This window comes from Melopsittacus undulatus, chromosome 3 (assembly GCF_012275295.1).
Source record: "Melopsittacus undulatus isolate bMelUnd1 chromosome 3, bMelUnd1.mat.Z, whole genome shotgun sequence".
Lineage (NCBI taxonomy): Eukaryota > Metazoa > Chordata > Aves > Psittaciformes > Psittaculidae > Melopsittacus > Melopsittacus undulatus.
In genome coordinates, this window is record NC_047529.1 from 79,744,174 (window position 1) to 79,764,036 (window position 19,863).

Below are 19,863 nucleotides of genomic sequence, written 5' to 3' on the forward strand. Positions count from 1 at the left end.
ACAGGAATAGTAGTTTTCTCTGGGCTGCTTCCAGCAGAAGTAGCAAATATAGGGAACACATTAGATAGCTGCCATATGATCTAACTGTGCGTGGAACATGTATAAATAAATGGTAACAAGGAAATTACTTGGACATCTTGATCCTACTAGAACTCCCCCAGAAAAAGACTCCTGTACCAGCAATAGTTTAAGAAAGCCTACTGTAGGCAAGGCTTTTTTAGATCAGTCAAGCAGGGAAAATGCTACTATATATGAGCAAAATAGCTTCCTTCTATGCAGAACTGAACACAGTGAAGGGGAAGGGGAGCACAGTAAAGAGCACACACTGATCAAGATAAGACAGCAGAGTTTGACCTTTTATATCTTTTAATACAACCTCCATTAAAATTCTGAAGTGAAAATAGCTGGGTAATGATAATCATGAAAGTATAAGGAAAATATACATTCAAGTAAAGATTTATTGCTACAGTGCGTAAAAATAATCGAGTGATGAAGGTCATTTAAATGCCATTGTACATGTCTCCTGGAACAACTGCCTAGTCTCGTTGATAATAGCACCTGCCAAATGCACAGTGCTTGACTGCTCAATGCAATTGGTAGACTACTAGCACTAAGAGGAATACAGGTGCAAACTGCCAGAACAGCAGTGACATAGGAGGATGATACACAGAAACAGCAGTGACAACTTCAGTGGGCTGCTGCTTACACGCTGTCAGTAGGAATGTGTTTCTTCCTAGTGGCACTGGGCTCACATGACTACCATGATGTCTTCCAGTGGCTTTCGGGTCAGCGCAGGCACAGTAGCATCTTTCTTGGGATAGCCAACAGGGAGTAACAAGAGCAGCTTCTCGTTTGCCGGGCGCTGGAGCAGCACCCGGAGTTGGGGGCCACAGTTGAGAGGCATGGAGGTCACTGTGTACAGACCCACATTCTGCAGCAAGACAGACAGCAACAGAATGAGACAGAAATCTGCACTCTGTATTTGTGTCCATTATTTCATACAGGGCCTTTACACATTCTCCTATTGATTAGCCCAGAAATGCTGTTGTGTTAGACTCTGCTGCAGGCTCTAGAACATCTGATTTACGAATAGCCTCAACAGTACCACAAAAAGATGCCTGTTCTGCTTACAGAGAAGTTCAACAATGGCAAATTCTGCCTGAAATGTTCATGTGCTGTACAGCAGGACCTTGCCTGCAGTGCTCACTGTAATTGGGGGCCCATGGCTACAGGCTTTGAGATATGAAAGTCAGCCAGGGAGAAGCGCTCAGACAATGGGCTTCTCATGTTAAGTAATCTCTATGATCTTCTGAAGAGAAGAGCTAATAGTGGTGGTGCTGAATATCATGCGTCCATGGCACTATATCTTTTCACAGAATCAGAGTTGTTAGATCTGGAAGTGACTTCTGGAGATCATCTAGTCCAAACCCCAAAACTGGTTTTTACAATTTACCACACTGAACTGCCATGATGTAGTCTCAAACTGTAATTTAGAAAACAAGGCTGAACGCGGAGCCACTGGACAATCTACTGCCTTGGAAATAGTCTTTTTTTTCCTGGTACTCTGTCCAACTTCTTATACATCTGCCTTGTACTAAAAGTCTTAAGGATCCATTCATTTCCCTGGCAGATACATCGTTCTACTTTCACTACACTAGCGGTGTCAATTGATTTCTAGAAGTTGGGAAAGAGGCAGCACTAAGGAGCCTATCAGTTCATAGGGAGCCTCAGAAATCCCACCTGATGATGGGCTGGCTCTCCTTGTCAGTCCTACTACTTCTGATTAAGGCACTAGTGACATAGTGTTAGTTCTGCCACATTCCCTGTACACTCCCTTTGCTCCCAGCTCCATGGAGGGACAATACAGAGCACTGTGCAGCTGCAGAGCAGCAACACCACAGCAATGTGCTTCTGCAGTGCTTGCTCACTTATCAGATTTCCCGTATCTGAAGATCCCCCCAAGGAGCAGCAATTCGGGAAGGGAAGCATCACTCAAAACAGAATGCAGGAGAAATGTTAGTTCCTGGTGGGAAATAGGTCTGACATAAGAGGTAGCACCTTGCTGTTATCCTGCTGACAGGCCAAGTTAACTATTGGAATAGCTTCACTATTTAAACACTTGTGTGAGTACATCAGATACAACATGCAGAACTGAACATGAAGAAATCACTGAGAAAATCCACTGACTAGTGTCAAACATGCTGAGCTTTAGAAATCAGTTCACTTTTGGAAACACCTCAGAAAGACTGATTGAAATAGTACAGCTTCTTCTGTGAAATATGCCCCTGATTTTTTTCAACACTATGAACTGAAAATGATTTGGGGTCAAGCCAATTTTTTAGGGATTACTGAAAAGAAGGGGACAGTGTGGCACTGCACATCTGTGCTAGGGTAGTCTGCAGACCCTGTCAGCCCAAGACAGAAACCACAGGAGCTAAATCTTGTGCCAGAAGCAGAGTGACAACTCTGGAAATAAGCTTCATTATGTTTTTATTCCTGTTAACCAGAGGATAGGAATCACCTTCTCAGACATAGACATGTACAGAGTAACTTTAAAACTCAAAACTAAGATGTAGTGTCAGAAATTGGAGTAATCCAGAAGACTGATAATGTTAAAATCTAAATTGGGCTCCACCCTCATTTGGGCAGAATAGTCTTGGTATGTAATCCAAACCAATATACTGATTCCCAGTATGTCTGTTCTGTCAGCATACCTGCAGTGCAGCAAGCAGGATACCACAGGCAATAGAAACACTGATTTCATTGTAGTAGTGGGTCTTCTTTTTGCCATTGGGAAGCCACCCATATACCTGCTTGAAAATGAGGATCAGATATGGAGCAGTGTCCAAGTACTCTTTGATCCAGTTTGTTCTGCAAAAGAGTAATACTTCAGACATTCATTTTGCAACCTTTTCACTTTTCTGTAAGTCACATTTACTGCCTGCAAAGGGACACTAAAGGCACGGGACAATTATGGCAGTAAACTAAAGCTTAGAACACTTATTGTGAAGGACTATTATCAGCTTAAATAGAAACATTTCTGACAAAAAGAAAAAGCTTGAACAAAGGTCTCTATTTCAACAGATTCAGCTGAGAAGTTGATGTGCTCACTCTCAAAAGTGAAATTGCATAAAAATAGAAGGTAGGTCTTGACCTCTTATTTATGAACTGGCCTTGCAAGCATTTGCCCTTGAAATTGTTTAATTCCTGGGATTTTGCAGACTTGAAGGTTCACCTGTTACCAGCAGTGCCAACTTTTTGGTGATTTTAGGGAAAACTGCTAGCAGAAAAATCCAAAACTTCTTGGTCTGAGGTGAAAACCTAAATATGGTTTCAAGCTTTATGCACATGCTTCATTTGGCAAGCTAAGGCTCAGAAGACATCTTCCCATTGTGTAAAGTTAAGCAAGTCAGACTTTTGAATAATGAAAGACTGCATAATTCAGCACTTGCGCAGGGGCGAGTTGTGGGGTTACCTTAGCTGGCAGCAAGGATCCCAGCAACCTAGGGAGCTTCATTTTTTGGAGAACAGCAGAAAAAATTTGGGATAAGCATTGTAACAGCAGAGGTTACATAGAAAAAAAAATAACAATAGAGCCAAATGCTTGGAAAATGTTCAAGATGGAGAGCATATAATCTCTTTTACTGGAGGCAATTTTACACACCAGCCACCAAGGCAGGATTCTACTTGTATTTTTAAGTTTTTCTTTCAAACGTGAATCTTAGAAATACATTAAAAGTGAGAGGGATGAAGAAATGGAAAAGGATACTAGGAGAATTCAAGACAAGCTTCTTTTATCACTTCATCACAAGCAAAGGTTTTAAAAAGCAAGCTGGATATTTTTCAGCTTTGCTATTTCCCCCCCCCCCCCCCCCCCCCCCCCCCCCCCCCCCCCCCCCCCTTCCTGAAATTAAATTGGGATGGAGGGGGAAAGTCTGCCTAAAACTTCCCAATATAGTTTTTTCCTATACTAAAACACAGCTCCCTTCAAACCGCTTAGCTCACTGAATTTTTCGTACCTCAATCTTTTCAGGTCATTAACCCATCTGTCTCCCATCCTTTTTTTGTAGTTTATTTCTTCTTCTTCTTCTACAATCTCACGAATCTTATGTTTTAAATATGGATCTTGCACTACCACAAAGGTCCAGGGCTCAGTGTGTGCTCCACTGGGTGAAGTACCTTCGTACAAAACAGGCAAAGATGAAAACCCAGGAAGGAGGGTGTGCAGTGAGAGTGCAAAGGGTGTGCAGAGAGGAACCCTCATAGGCTTTCAGGCTGAGCAATGGCAAAGCAAGTGGATGAATCAGTGAAAAAAAAGGACTGAGATAAATTTTGCAGACAATCGTGTCCATTTCTTTCTCAAAGACTGTGAAGTCCCAATTCAACAACAGAGGTTGGTACTTTCTTACAGCCATCTTACAGGAAACCAAGTCAGGGATGTATAAATTCCTTTGTGGTTGCTGTGATGAGGTAGCGTTATGATGCAATATATACACACAGTGAAGATATTGCAAAGTGTTATAACAACAGCAACACACTATCTGACTGTGCATCCAACTCTGAGACACAATTTTAGCTGAAGGGCAAAGCTAATGGCTTTCAAGGAAACAAGGCTAAGTGTCCACCCCAGGAATCTGTTGCTGACTGACAAAGACGAGGAGCTGCACAATGCTGACATCTGCCATATAGCATACAGGTTTGATTCTGTTGTCCCGGGGACAGCTGGTGTATGTAGGTGTGCACATATTAAATCTGCACTTGCTCATTCAGCCCTTCTTGTTACACATCAACATCATTGGAGAGTATTTTAACAGCCTAGAGGATGAAAGCCAGAAACTGAAAAGTATAGCTATCCCTGCAGGCTGACAGATAAGGAAACTATTTAGATCTATCTAGCCTTTCATACACATACAAAAATATTTGAAGGTCTTGAACACATACAATATTTGCTTACCTCAGCACTGATTTCAGTTTGAGAAACACTGAATAAGCAGCTTGAATTACCTTTTATATTAAAATGTGTTTATATTGTGAACCTTGCCTCTTCTCAGGTTTGCCTAAGAACCGATGACATTTATGCTTTGCTTTGTTTTCTTTTTCTCTACACAGTCCAAAGCTTTCAGGGTTACTAAGTACTTCATCTGCACTCCAGGCTTGTTCGCTTTGCTGCATTTGCCAAAACATGCTCAGTGTTCTAATGACTCCCAGCTAATTAGAGGAAGATGGAGACTCGTTACTGTGCAGTAACAAAGCTGCTTACAGTTCTTAATGGAAAAACAATGCACCTCAAATGCTAAAAATGTCTGCATTATTAATCCTGCTAGAGGCTACTGAACATTCCCCTACAGTTTTCTATATAGTTTCTCTAATATTGTCTATATTAGCAGTAGCTGGTTCATAGAGTAAGAGAACTAATAAGGGTCAAAACCACTCCTGGCTGAAGTCTGTGTTTCTAAAGCAGAGATGAGATAAGTCCAACACATGACAGTAATGTTTTGAAATCCATAAATTCTCAAAAAAAAAAAAAGAATTATTTCTGACATTCAGTTAAATAACCTCCATTAGTGTCCTCATCGTAACACTCTGGCCATATGCAAGAGGGGACTGGAAATTATTTGAAAGGACTGGAAAAGTTTTTTGTTCTAGACTGAAAATTCTTTCCCATAGTAAACCCTAACCATTTATGTCAACCATTTATGGCTGAGACAATTTCATTGATTTGTTTGGAAAAAAAAACAAGCCAAACATAGTTGTTTAAGTTGAGTAATTTCTGATCAATGGATGGGTGTTCATGCCTTATGGCTACAGGTGAAACTAGGAACACCATAAGCCAAATGCCAATTCCCTTGGCTTTTCCATATCATTTTTACACCATTGAACAGCAATGCTGATCCTCTTTTTTCAGACCTTGAACCACGTGGTACCATACCTGCTGTTCTGATGACATTATCAATAACCTCCCTGGGGACCGGCTCGTCACTAAGAAACCTGACAGACCGCCTCTTATTAAGGAGCTCATAAAACATCTTTGACCTTTGAATCATTTCGGCCTCAGTGTAGTGCTCCGCAGAGAAGGGGACATGGGCAACGTTTTCCTCAGGACCTTGCCACTCTTCATCCACCTCTGCGAGAAAACAAAAGCAGATAGGAATTATTTTGTTTACCTCTGGAGACCACCGTTTATATCTTTGGCATTCACCACCATAATGCACTTTGGCCTGCACTGGCATACATTCTGCTTCTATACCACTATAGAGACAAAGTCTGAGATTCCAGTTGACACAACTCATTGATCCCTAGCTTCAGCTACTGAATAAACACCTTGTTTAAATACCAAGAGGGAAGCGGATCTTGGCTGGCTGTAGCAAGTGTGATCCACAAAGAAGATATGGTCCTCTCCACTTCAGTCTGCAGGCCTGCCTGTAAAAACGGGTTACAGGCTGAAACAGTGGTGAAAAGGTGGCCAAACCTTCAGCCCACTTTCCTCAATCAGTAAATGCAAACATGTATGTCCCTTTCTGAGCAGTCTAATCAGAAAAAATTAAACTACTGAAGTTAAAAAGAGGACTTAATTAAACTACTGAAGTTAAAAAGAGGACTTAATAATCAATAGATGTAAAATCTCCTCTGAAGACCTGAATGTCAGCTTTTTCCATATTCATGTTTCATAGCAGAAGCACAAGTTTAGGCTCTGCAAATGTGACTTTGTGGTTAAGTTCTTTGGTTTCATGATACTTTCAACATAAGGGGAAATGGATGACAGGCATCTATACTTAGGATAACAACATATCAAATATAGGGTATTATGTTTCTTCTCTTTCATTTAAGAACTCAAAATGGTTCCTCATTTCACTGAAAACTGTCTCTTTGGGTTTTTTTAATACCACTTCTGTTGTCTCTGAGATCTCTTCTTTCTCTCCTACATTCCTAGAAACAGCAGGGATAGCATTTTTTGCAACTATGATGTGGAATTTAAAGCCATTTAAACTTTGCATTTTGACCAGTCAATAGTATTGAGCAATCTGCCACAGAGGGCTGAGTCAGGAAAAAATATTCCAGTTTTTTTTCAGTCACTGTTAGGCTATTATTCTGGAATCATAGCAATCTCCAGTGCAAATTCAAACAGCAATTATTTTTGTGTTTTAGTAGCATGCAGTTGCCTTAGAGACCAAGCTGATTTTTTGTTCATTTTACAAACAGCAGTGAAATATTCACAAGTGTGGCTCAGCATGTGAAAGAGACTGCAACATATTCACTGTCATATGTTGAGTCTAAACAGAATTACTCTGGTCCCCAAATAACATACATTTCATTTTGCATACAAAGAAGTCACACAGAAAATCTGTTTTATTTAGCATTTCATGCCTGCATTAAGCACTCTTAGTCACAGTCTGCAAGGACCTGACTCCAAGGTAATAGGAAGCAGTGACCCATTGTAAAAATTATTTGTGTGGCTATCTTGCACACTCAAATGAAAAAGGAAAAGGATGCCTTTTCCTAGTGTTCCCTTTGTGGTTTAGACTTAGTAAAGGAAATTATTTACTATTCAATGGCAACTGACTGTCTAAGATTTGCCCCTTTGCTAGGATTCTGGTGATATTCTCTTTCAGAAACTTTCACACCCCTATTTTTTATCTGCTCTTCCTCCTCCCCATTCAGTGAAAGGATTACCACAGGGGTAAAAGGTTATGTTTACACTAGCAAGTAGTGTGGTGCAATAGGATGCTGAGAGAAAGAGCTGCTGCTGGGGACTCAGTGTTCAACATCCTACATGTTTTAGAGTGGTAGGGTAGCTGGAGAGGTAAGGCAGGGAGATGTTTAAAACTCTGCATTTTCTCCACCCATTCCATGCTGTACATGTTACTATATGGTGCCATTTTCAAGGACCACTAAGTTAAGCTGGTAGAAGCCAGTATGCAAAACCTTCCACAGACAGAAGTCAAGACAGTGATAACTGACAGCCAAAGTATCTCAGAGAAAAAGTGGTGACCCAGAAAAGTATAAAACCCCAAGGGAAAAAATAAGGACTAGGGAGATGGCAACTCATCATCTCTTTCTGACTTGGCTGAGAACTTTCTGGCCAGTAGAGAAATTCAGAAGGTGTCCACTGTCATAGACAATATGGAAAATCAGCTAGCTTTGGGACATAGCCTCTCCTGCAATCTCCTCGCAAAGGACTTACAGGTCTGGAAGCTAGCTGGCCTCCTGCAACTGTCTTTAATGGTCCAATAAAACTAATTCTCCCTCCCAAACCATCTTGTATAGCAGTACTGAAACTACAGAAAAGATATTTATTGCTGAGATAACTGAGATTTAGTAGTTACACAGAATGATACATATGTTAATTTTATCCATATGTACTCACGTGAGAGTAGTTTCTAAATGGGAGAAATATTTTCCTTATGACAACAAATAAACTTCCCGAAATTGGCTGAGGTTGTGTATTGTCTATTGGAAGGCAGAACCTGACCAGAAAACTGTACTGAAAGTAGGTGTTGGGTTAGTGTCCTGGTGAAAAATACAGGTCAGACTATACTATTTGTGCTTATATCAATGTGCCAAGATGATCATCCCTACCTATTTCACAAGTTTACAATGTTGAGTCTCCTGGGAAATAGACTATTTCTAGCCTAGAAACAGTCAATTAAAACTCACTTCAGGTCCCAAGAGTTTTTATGTGCTCTCACTATTTACTTTCTTGTGATGAGGTTTTTATCAAAGTTCAAAAAGAAGAAATCATTTCAAGTTAGAGATATGAAAACTAGTCTGTAAAATACTGAAAATCTTTAGAAAGAAGATTTGTCAAATCAGAACAAAGGAAGGAGGCAGTTTGTGTAATCTCTGTACCTGGTTTTGAAACACAAAAAGAGGAAAGTCAAGTAGGTGATAAACCGTCAATACATACATGAATGTTGAAGAACACAGTGAAGAAGTGCAAGACTAAGTTACTTATATGGATGAGAACAGTGGCTAGTGAACTCACTCAGATGGTGTGCTTAATCCAGAGAGGATGTTGCTTCTTGCCAGTTCAGTGCAGAGGCCTAGACAGCACACTGGATGAACTGTAAGTGCCTGTACAGGACAAAACATGAGAGGGAGGGAAGAATGAAGATGCAGTAACAATATCAGTACCTGCTGTGACTTGTGCAGAGAGCATATCAATGAAAAAATAAGGAATAATGGATGTTGTGGTAGACTGCGAAGAAATAAAAAGTAGCATGTTGTAGTGGTTTAAACCCAGGCGGTAACTCAGAACCATGCAGCCACCCGCTCACTCACCCCACTTGCTCCCCCACTCCCAGAGGGATGGGGAGGAGAATCAAAAGAATATAACTCCCATGGGTTGAGATATGAACAGCCCAGTAGCTAAGGTATAACACAAACCACTGCTGCTACCACCAATAATAATAATGATAAGGGAAATAACAAGGTGTCGTGGTTTAAACTAAATCTGCACAGTTCCCCCTTTGTTTCCCCTCCCCCCCCCCTCACCTCACAAGAGGCTGCAGAGAGGTATGTGCAAGTGGTTGCCAAAGAGTGTTGTAGATGGTGAAAGTTTGTGTAGGTTTAGAAGTTACCAGACAAGTTAATAGGAAGAAAAAAAATCCTTGAAGGTTAGTAAATATACACTAACCTCAGAAGTTCTGTGAGCAGAAAATAGACTGGGAATGTTGGGAGATATCACATATGCTTATGTACTACTTTTACTCTCATATAGGCATTTTTTTTTGGCCACTCCTAAGACAGGATACTAAGCTGGAGGACCACTTTAATGGGAGAATGGCCATATTGGATAATTCTGTTTCTCATTTCCTTCCCTTCCTCCCTAGAGTTCAACGGTGTGCCATGTTACAGTTTTCAGAGTTTCATGAGAAGCTGCTCACCACTCTTTGTAAGAAGACAGATGATGGTCTGACTACAGAACATGCTCAGAGTCTTGTACTAGACACGCTTTGTTTTTTTTTACCTCCCCGACTAGCCCAGACCAGGCGCCCTATCTCTCCCTCCTCCCTGGCAGAGCATGAGCTACTGCTGAACCCATGACACAAGGGAAGAGAACACAATCACTCATCAGCTGCCGACCGATACCCAACTTGACCCTGGCAGTGATCTAGCCTTTCCAAGTAACTGCCCCAGTTTATATACTGGGCATGATGTGCTGTGGTATGGAATACCTCTTTGGCTAGTTTGGGTCAGGTGTCCTGTCTCTGCTTCCTCCCAGCTTCCCCTCCTCCCTGGCAGAGCATGAGACTCAGAAAGCCCTTGGTCAGAGTAAACATTACTGAGCAACAATTAAAAACATCAGTGTTATCAGTGTAGTTCTCAGGCTGAGAGTCAAAAACACAGCACTGCACCACCTACTAAGAAGGAGAAAAATGTCCTGAACCCAGGACACATGTGTAAAAAAGGGCTTGTTTTTTGAGATACACTGTCTTCTGTGATAGTGTGAAGCCTACAGAGGCCCCCAAGGTCACATCTAGATCAGGACATACCTTTAATAGAGACATATTGCCTCAACCACATCATTGTTATCAAGTATCCATCAGAAGCATAATTTCCTAGGTATAGACAGAAGAGGAAATATTAAGATCATACTAGAAACCAGGCTTCCTAGCTGAAGCATCCAATACCTTAATCAAACAACCTGCTCTTCTCTTGATGCAGTGACTCTCTTCACTTTAGTTTCAGTGAGAAGGGAGGACATTAAAAAAAAAACTAAAAAGGCACCACTATAGTAAGATTATCAGTTGATTAAATTTAATTGACAAAATCGAAGGCTGAATAAAAGTAGGGATATAACTGTGACTTTCAATTTTTAAGGGAACAAACTTGGGGGGAAAAAAGGGATTAAGGAAAATTAAGCTGGAGAACTCAGACTGAAGAATTCAGGGATCGGGAAGCAGAGAAGTTTGACATTTCTTTAAATCAAGATGTATAAAAATCAGCTCAAATGTAATTGGTTGAATAAATATCTCACTTAAATGACCTATAGGCAACTAGGAATGGAAGGAAAGGATTAGGTAACACAGAAACCTACACCTCATACGACAGGAAGTATAAAACTTGGAGTATCACCAAAGCTAAAACCAAGTTAAATTTTGAGAGGTTTGCTCGCTTCTTTTGCATCATTGGTTTTGGGGTTTTTTTTTCACCACCATGTAAATAGAAGAAGTGAAAAGTGAAACTGCTTTGTGGTCAGGGTGGTTCAACTTAACAACATGGTGAAAAAAGAAATCTACATTCAAGGATTCTGAACATGGGACAAAGTTGAGGTGACTAGAGAGAATTAAAGCATGAGCTTGTAAGCAAAACTTTAAAACCCTTAATGCACTCAAAAGTGGGAATATTGACTGAGGCAGGAGAGCCCAGAAGTGAGAGAACTGACACACAAAGCCAAAACTCTCCTGACAATTAAATTATTTTTTTAATAAATTAAGCTATTTATTCTCTGCCATCATGTGTCTACCATTCATTCTTAGCAGTTAACATTATCCATATGCTAAGCTAAAATCATAATCAGCACCATCTGTTTAGTGCATATTCTCTGTATCTTTAATTGCTGTGTTTAGACATATTCCTGTTTGTATGGTCACGTTATACAATACTACAAATGTCTTGTTTACATCACATGTGTTGCATCATTTGATGGACAGCAGACATCATGCTAGTCAGTCTATTACCTTCCAGTATTCCAAAGATTGCCATGAACTCTGTTGTATGTTTACAATAATCATCAGTCTTCCTGTGTTTTAAGCAAAGCTGGAAACGGTTTGGCTCAGACATCCCAAGTGAAATCTCATGTTAAAAGTATTTTTTCTCTATCAGAAAGTCTTCTCTGGATACATTTTAGGATTATACTTGTGTTCTTCTCAGCAGTTCATATGGGAAGTTACAATGAGCTGACAAACGATGTAATAATTTTGCCTCAGTGTGTAGCAAAAATTTTTATAATGAATATCTAATAACATACACTGAAAACAATGACTTGTCATTTAATTTCTATTGGCCACTTATTTTGTATATATTGACACTTCCCTTTGTTGTTGGCTCCCAGTTATAAGTCATTAAGAAATTTTGCCTTCACACTTCTTGGTTTTATGAAAAGACCACTTGATAGTATTATCAATTTATCCTGAATCCAATCCTTGAGAAACCTCAGTTGAAACCTCAGTCAAGACCAATGTGTTTGCTTTCTAAACCAGCTCTTCCAGTTTCTGCTCTAAGGAATTGTTTTCTAAGCATAGAATTCCTCTCCAATCTTCCAGTGCAAAGACATGATGCATAGAAAAACAAATGCACATAAAGACAGATTTCGGGTCTTTAGACTTAAAATGCTGGGCAACTGGTCTTGTCTTTTATGGCTTGATCAATGGCAGACTACTACATAATCTGCCACTACAGGAATCCCAGTCCTGAATCCAACCCTGAACTGAGTGCATGGCTAAAAGAGATGGAGTGCCTTACTAGTGAGTTATAAACAGTGGTTAGCAGGCTGATCCTGAAAACCTCAAGAGTTAATCAGGGATCTTAAGCAGAAGTATCAAGAGGCAGACCCTGGAAGAAAAAAGCCAGCACAAAAATATTGTGAAAATTGCTTCAAACTGGAATATAGTTGCAGAAGGTTTCTTAAGATCTTCAGAGGAATGGAGCAGCTGTTTTATAAAGAGATTTGCTGGTTTATGTAGTAAAAGGAAAGCTGAGAGGTAATCTGTTTGCTTTCTATAAACCACAAGAGGATATACACCAGGGCTGGAAAATAATACAATAATACAATAATGCATCATCTCTACATAAGTCCTGTGTTCCTAAATGACACAAAGCATGAAGTGTCATTAAATTGGAAAATTCAATGCTACCGCCTCATTTATGTCAGTAGTAGTATTAAAAGATATGGAAATCTTTTGAACTTGCAGAGAGAAATCCTTTAAGTGGGAGACACCTATACTAAGTATCACAAGCAACGAGCAGTGCACTTTCAGAAGAGATGGAACTTTTGAGCCTTTGTACATTGCTTTCTAGTCCTTGAGTGCATCATCAAAGTCCCCACAACTAAATACACAGCAATAAAATGCCTTTGCTATTAATCTTTGTAACTGATCCCCAGGGTAACAAGGATACAAATGAAATTCAACCTCATCCTCCACAGCACTGTAAACTGTGTGTTTACCTTATCTGTCAATTGTACTGATCTGAATATACAACCAATAAAGTGACCGATATACAATAAGCTCCCTGAGCTAAAGACTGAACTTGTCTTTGCAACAATCCAGATCTATTTGTGTAAACCTGAAGCAGTGGGAGATGAGGCATCATCACTTTGGGATTAGATGCCCACCACTAGAAGACAAACCTTGTGATTCATCATTCCAGACAAGACTGAAGAAATGATGAAATGATAACCACACATGTCCTAATGCAAGACACAGCCAGATAAATACATACACAGCCCATTCTTGCCGACAGTCTCTCATTCTGGATCTCATAAATGAAGGAAAAAGTTACAGGACAGGTGGGTATGCAAACAAATCTGAAGCACTGCCAGTTAAAGCATTAAACAAATTGACTGAGTGAATGCTTTCCACTTAACCAAAGAACTGGGTTTCTGGCTGCTCTGAAAAACATCCTTCTCTTCAGCTACTGAAACGATAACTCAGACACGCTTGGGAGCACTTGGCCCTCCCCTTCAACCTTTTACTGTCAGTATGTGACTCTACTGAATCTGTCCAAGCAGTTCATCTAATTACATTGAATGCTTTGCTGCTCGAAGGTATGACTCTCTGAGGGGCAGCATCCCTACTGGTGCCCCCTCAGGGAATGTTCACGGGGCTGTTGTTGCCTGAGTAAGTTCACTGTTTTTCTTACAGACCACTTCACTCTCTTGACAAAGTACTCTCACCTTGGTCCTGGAAACATACTGAAAGACTTGGTCTTCACCCACCCCTTCCTGTCAGGGGGCTGTTCAAAATTCAACTCATTCACCTACAGCAGCCCTAGATTCTAGCTTCAGACAAGACCTTAAAAATGTTTGATCTCACCTAACTCAAATGCTTTTCAAAGGAACTTTATCATTAAACACAAGCCAGCTTGAGACATTAAAATAGAAATGAGCTTTCCTGATAAAGTAAGATGCACTAGTACAGTAGCAGAATTTACACAGCAGGTAAAATATTATTTTCTACAAAGAAAATATCTATTTAAATCCATGTTTCTGTTTCAGCATCTAGTGTGGTCAGTGAAAATTTTAACGCTGACAAGGTGAATACGTTTTGATCCTTAATTACAGCATTAGCAGAGTAGCAGATCCTTACCATAGTCTCTTCTCACTTAGGCCGGGCTCTCCACTATTGAAGAAAAACTTCCCTAAGCATGATGCAATTATTGTAATTTTCCTAGAAATAAAAGACATGTCTATTTTGCAAAGACGTTAGTTTGAATCACACACCATGAAGGGAAAGATGGCTCTTTGTTGTTAAAAGCAACATAGCAAGAAAACTTAATTTCATGTTGGATGGCATGATAACTTGAGAGAGGTTTTGTTTCAAAATAAATACATCTCCTTTGAGCAACAGCAAGCTACTACAGTTTGGAATTTAGCACCTGAATAAAAAGGAAATCAGCTAAGACCTAAAAGAATAATATTTTATATATGGAGCTGTGGCAGTGAGACTCCTTACTAAGAGTTACTAGGTTTGTTTATTTAGAGGATCTAAATTTTTTAACAGAGAGAAACAGCTGTAGTCAAGGATGTGTGTCAGTGATAATTCATAGATTATAACTTGAACTATCAACAGGAATTTTAGTTTGTGGCAATTTAAATGAACAAGTAAGCTATTAGTGACAAAAGAAATATGGAGCAATTTTATAGATAATCTATTTTGCATTGAACAAAGAAGCAAACGACATATGAAGTAATCTTTAAAGACATTAAGAATACTTGGGAAATAGTCAACATGGTTCAAAATGTTCCAAGTATCAACTATTTCTGGAAACAGACAAAGAACACTAACACAAAGTACACTGAGCACTGAGAAATAAAGCAAAAGAACAGTCCTTAGAAACAGGTCTATGTGCAGAAAATCAATGTAAGTTTAAAGATTTCTAGAAGCAGACAGAGAATGCGTCATTATGGGATAAAAACCACAAAAAACATTTGAAACTAGCTTTAAAAGAAAAAAAAAATCCTACGTTATCTGCAAGATTAAAATCTACAAAGGTCTTCTATGAAGTTTTTAATTGCACAAAGAAATAAGTGGAGTTTATGGAGGATAGTCAGGGAGCAAAAAGAAGAAAGGAAATATTTTGTGCTCAGACTTTTGTTCAAGCTGTGCATCAGAAGTCACTACTGAAAAAAAGAGGCATTCTATACAGATTCAAATATGCAGTTGGGTAAACAGATTAGCACCATTACCATGTTTTGTTCTTAAATATTTGATCAACTCAGCTCCCAAATTATCCCGCTTCCAATCCAGCTAAATCTCTAATAGACATCTCAGAAGTCACAAATGAAAGACTTCTGTAAGAAGTGTAAGAAACCCATTTCCAACTTTTCTAGGGGTGCTGAGACCAAATATGTAGCACTGGATGGTAAAGTGGGATTAGACTACAAAATCAGCTTTCAGATAGAAACTCTCTGTTCAGGTCTACACTTTGCTCACACTAGTGAGACCTGGGAAAAAGCTGGGGGGACCTCAGCAGTATCTCCTTTCTTTCCCTACATTGTCCCTAATACATCTGACATTTGATGTGCAAAGTGACAGACAGGAGCTTTGGAAAATTCATTTTCCTTTTGCATTCTGACATGCCAGATCTGGAGGAAATCGAGATTTACATCAAGAGTGATATAACATGGGGACAGCCTCCTTCCAGGGAGCTGAGAAGCTCAGGGCACAGCACCAGTGTAGCACTATGTATTGCTGTCACTGCAGAGAAGTCCAGATCGCATCTCCTTTATTCTTATCAGCAGATAAAATTCAAACAACAGAAGTGCTCAAATGCACAAGTTTTTCCTTACCTTCTTCCTCTAAATGGTGGTCTGTGCCATCTTTTAAATCTTCATCCACCCACGGATGAGATAGAGGCTTGCTTTTAGTCTCATATTTTTCCTTCTCTCCATCAGTCTTCTTCAGTATTACCCCAATCAAAATACAGATAATGGCTATGAAGACTGGGGTTAGGGAAGAAAAGAGTGCCATGATCATGGAACAGTGGAGTCTTCCTTCCAAGTTCAGTAGTTTCCTCTGAAAAGGCAAGAGCAGAATGGCAGTAAGCAGAAAGGGGTGGACCCACGGTTCAGTCCTTGACCCTATCCAGCTTTTCTTTTTGGCCACCACCCCCACAATCTCATCTGTGATGTGTTCTGGCTCTTAAGCAGACCCAAGTGTGTATGTTTTCAGGGAAGAAACTGCTAATAAACAGTCAGCAGAGGCACAGACCATTTACAAATGCATAAATGCTGTAGAGTGCAATATGAAAAAAAATCATCCAAAACACCAGACTAAGGCAAAAGACTTCTCTCCTATATTTTTATTGTTACTGAGATCCCAGTAATCTTCCATGTAACAACGATTATGAGAAAGAACCGAGTGGGAATGTGACTTTTAAAAACTGATGGGATCTCTTCAATGTTTAACTCTTAAAATCAGTCATAGTGCAGGTATTCCAGGAAAGCAAAATATCACCAATTGACTGTCAGCTTGCAGCTCCACCTTTGGCTATATGGAAACAGGTCAATAAAACAGATAAGCAGCAGCGTTACCTGTGTACGAAGCATGAATGAGATGATTCACAGCGCCTTTTAATTTGTCCTGAATGTTCTGGGGAAATTAAAAAGAAGAATTCAGGAAGTCAAAGTAAGAAATTTTTAAGGGCTGAATACCTAAGCTGCAGTGAACTTTAAAACTGTGATCCAGCTATCTTATCAGTGGAAAGATTAGAAAGTGACAGTATCCCAGTCTAATCCAAGAATGGTCAGTGCCTAAATGCTTAACCCATTTTTTTACCTCAGCCAGCTGCTTGGGAACTGAACCAGCAGAGCAGCTCTGAATTGATGCATTTATCTGGGATTTTTGGAACATACTGAAGAATGAAATGCCATATGACAGTGGGTGCTGAGGGGTATAGTGGAGAGCAGGGTGCAGGGGTTCTGAGTGCATACAGGTGCCAGCATCCAGCTAAACAACAGCTGTGTCAAGCCTTATGTGATGCTACATAAGGCTAGCTCTGAAGTGTCATTAAGAGACTCAAATGTATATTAACCATGGCAAGTTAATATGCATTTTGGATAAGCGCACCCAGGGTAAGTGGGAGCAGTCATAGCTGTAAGCATTCCAGGAGATGGCATGTCCCAGGGCCCTGGAACATCATGCACTGCAACCAGCACCTGCTGGGGAGCATTGCAGGTCCTGCCTAAGGCACCCCCCATTTCCTTAATGTGGAAACCAGGGCATACAGGGGGAGAAAAGTTGGCGTATGCACAGGCTTCATTTGGACAGGTTTTCAGTTCATACCCTAGTCACTCACATCTCTCACCTCACTGGTTCTGCAGCACTGGATGCTCTTACTAGTCCCATTTGACACTGCTGCTCCAAAGGCTCCTATGCCTGAGCAAATACTACCTGAATGAAGCACACATTAATGACCAGGTCACTGCACAGGAAAAGGGATGTGTGGCCACAGTGGCTGGGTGGCAAGATGATAGATGCAAAATAAATATTTCACTGCCATTGCAGTGCATCCTACCCCAACATAGAGTCCCCAGGTCCCAGAAGGTCCTGGTTCTTCCAGGCAATGTATGGGAATCTGTGTAAGAAGGGTACCCCCAGAACCAGCAAATGCCTGCATAAGTACATCAGAAATGAAATAAAGAGGATATGCAGAAGTTGTGCATAAGTATCTAATCTAGTAAAACTGGCAATGAACAGGGACCTACCCCTGGCTAAGAAGGCAACCTGCTTGAAAACACAAGCCGTGAATCTTTTCCTCCCTTCTTTCCAGTCAAGTTGTGACATGGGACATCTGCTTGGGTCATTGATCGTTGACTGCATGTACAAAAAACTCCACAACCCATACACTGTACAGGAATGGAAAAGACAGCAATTATCATGTGGGGAAAAGAGTTGAATTTATTCTCTCCTCAATTTACAGATATGTAAGCTCATTTAGCAGATATTTAAGCTCATTTATCCTGCCTGATGGCCATCTAGTCACGGGGAGAGGTACTTCACCTAATCCCAATTAAAAACATTATATTTGTTCATGAGTAGAATAGAAACCTGCAGTTTCATCAGACATATTTTCAACAGCCTCCTCTAGGGCAAGGAAGGAAAAAAGAATGTGGTCTGAATTGCACTGACTGTTTCTCCCACAGGGAGTATATTCTTGTTAACCTTGAATATTCACATACACATAAATTGGGATCTGGATGCTTTGCAGCTGAGAATCCATCCTGTGGAGATTCAGGGCTGTGCTGAAAGACTGAGAGAAGCAATACAGAAGGTTGAATGCTATTGTTTAAAACCACTACCTCTACTTGCAATGCTGGGAACGTTGTAATCTCTCACTTTTTCTGGAATAACTTTGACTTTCTTAGAGGTGATGAGATTAATTTTTCTCTTGTAGAGCAAAAAAAGAAAGTAAGCTAAATAAAAGTCCCTTTGGTATTAACTTAAGAAAAATCTATAGTTGGTGTTATATATTCAAGACTGTTAGGTTGAACTTCAGCCCCACAGAAATCCCTCAATACCTTGTTTTATTAAAAACTGATTTAGTTTCAGTAGCTCCATACCATAGTCATGCAAAATATAAACACAGTGATGCTCTCAGGAACTGTGGAGAGGAGTGGGTAGAAGCAGTCAATTTTTACATGGTAGATTTTAATCAGTGTTTGTGGGTTTTGGGCTTTTTGGGTTTTTTTCTTTTTTTCAATTGAAGCTTTATAGAATTATAATTATTCTTCTCATGATAAATTCAAGCAGATTTACTACTGTTATTTTTTCTGTTCTACTGTAAAACCTAGCAGCTGGATTTTTACTTTTTTGTTTCAGAAAAGTCAGGAGAAACATGACAAATAACCCTGCTCCAAGGAATTAATGAAGCTTTTCTGACAGACGTGAAAAGAAGCTGGAAAATTTTCATAGAAATACAGCTATTTAGAATACTAAAGTCCATGTAAACACTTAAAAGATGCAGACAATCATACTAAAAGGCTTTTGGATCTAAAGTTCTTTCTTCATTATTTCCCATTAATTTCTGTGTGTAGTCGTTCTGAAGAAAGAAAATGTACTCAAGTATCAATATATAGCCCTTTCTTTTTCTCATTTATAGGCTACAAGGACATATCTAGATGTTACCATGCAGTGTGTTAGCTCTGCACTAAGATCATGTGAGATTGCTGCTGAGTATTGTAAGACCTATTTGCTACCTCTTCTGTTTCACCATTGATGAACTGTGTAAAAGCAAAGACACTTTTCAGCACCAAGCTGTGAGCTTTAAGTTATGTAGCTCTATTTCTGCTTTGGATATTCCCTGCTGGTCCTTCCCATCATCCTCGTGACCTCAGCATATCCCTCTCATCCTGCTGGAGGATTATGACATTATTATGAGATTGTATCATAGTTAGGCTGGGGCAAACCTCTAGGTGAGCTCTTACATGCATATGGGATCTAACAGAAGAGTTGCACAGAAAATGTAAATGATAGGAGGGTCTCCATTTGTGCAGATTATCAGTGAACATTTTATCTGTATAGGATGAATGTGAGCTGCATAAATGCACAAAAGTAGAAGAGAAAGACGCTGTGAATGGCTAGGCAGAGCCAAAATCATCAGTCCCCACAGTTTCTCCTACGAATGTTTTTCTAGTAGTAC

At 39.9% G+C, this 19,863-nt stretch overlaps 1 protein-coding gene across 1 annotated transcript; it reads right to left on the reverse strand.

Moving 5' to 3' along the window:
* Positions 1-748: 748 nt before the first annotated feature.
* On the reverse strand, positions 749-16,193 carry IYD (iodotyrosine deiodinase). Its single transcript, XM_005150085.2, has 5 exons — positions 16,013-16,193; positions 5,930-6,124; positions 4,020-4,179; positions 2,715-2,871; positions 749-931 (listed from the first exon to the last, which is right to left on the reverse strand). Exons 1-5 carry the CDS (start codon positions 16,191-16,193, stop codon positions 749-751), a joined length of 876 nt encoding a protein of 291 aa, XP_005150142.2.
* Between the last annotated feature and the right edge of the window lie 3,670 nt (positions 16,194-19,863).

Excerpts from the sequence above, each read along its gene's own strand:
- IYD (XM_005150085.2), bottom strand. The coding sequence starts at position 16,193 with ATGGCACTCTTTTCTTCCCTAACCCCAGTCTTCATAGCCATTATCTGT. Across the intron at positions 4,180-5,929 it reads TAATGTCATCAGAACAGCAG|GTACTTCACCCAGTGGAGCA; the intron begins GTATGGTACCAC and ends TTTTGTACGAAG. Across the intron at positions 932-2,714 it reads TCCTGCTTGCTGCACTGCAG|AATGTGGGTCTGTACACAGT; the intron begins GTATGCTGACAG and ends GTCTTGCTGCAG.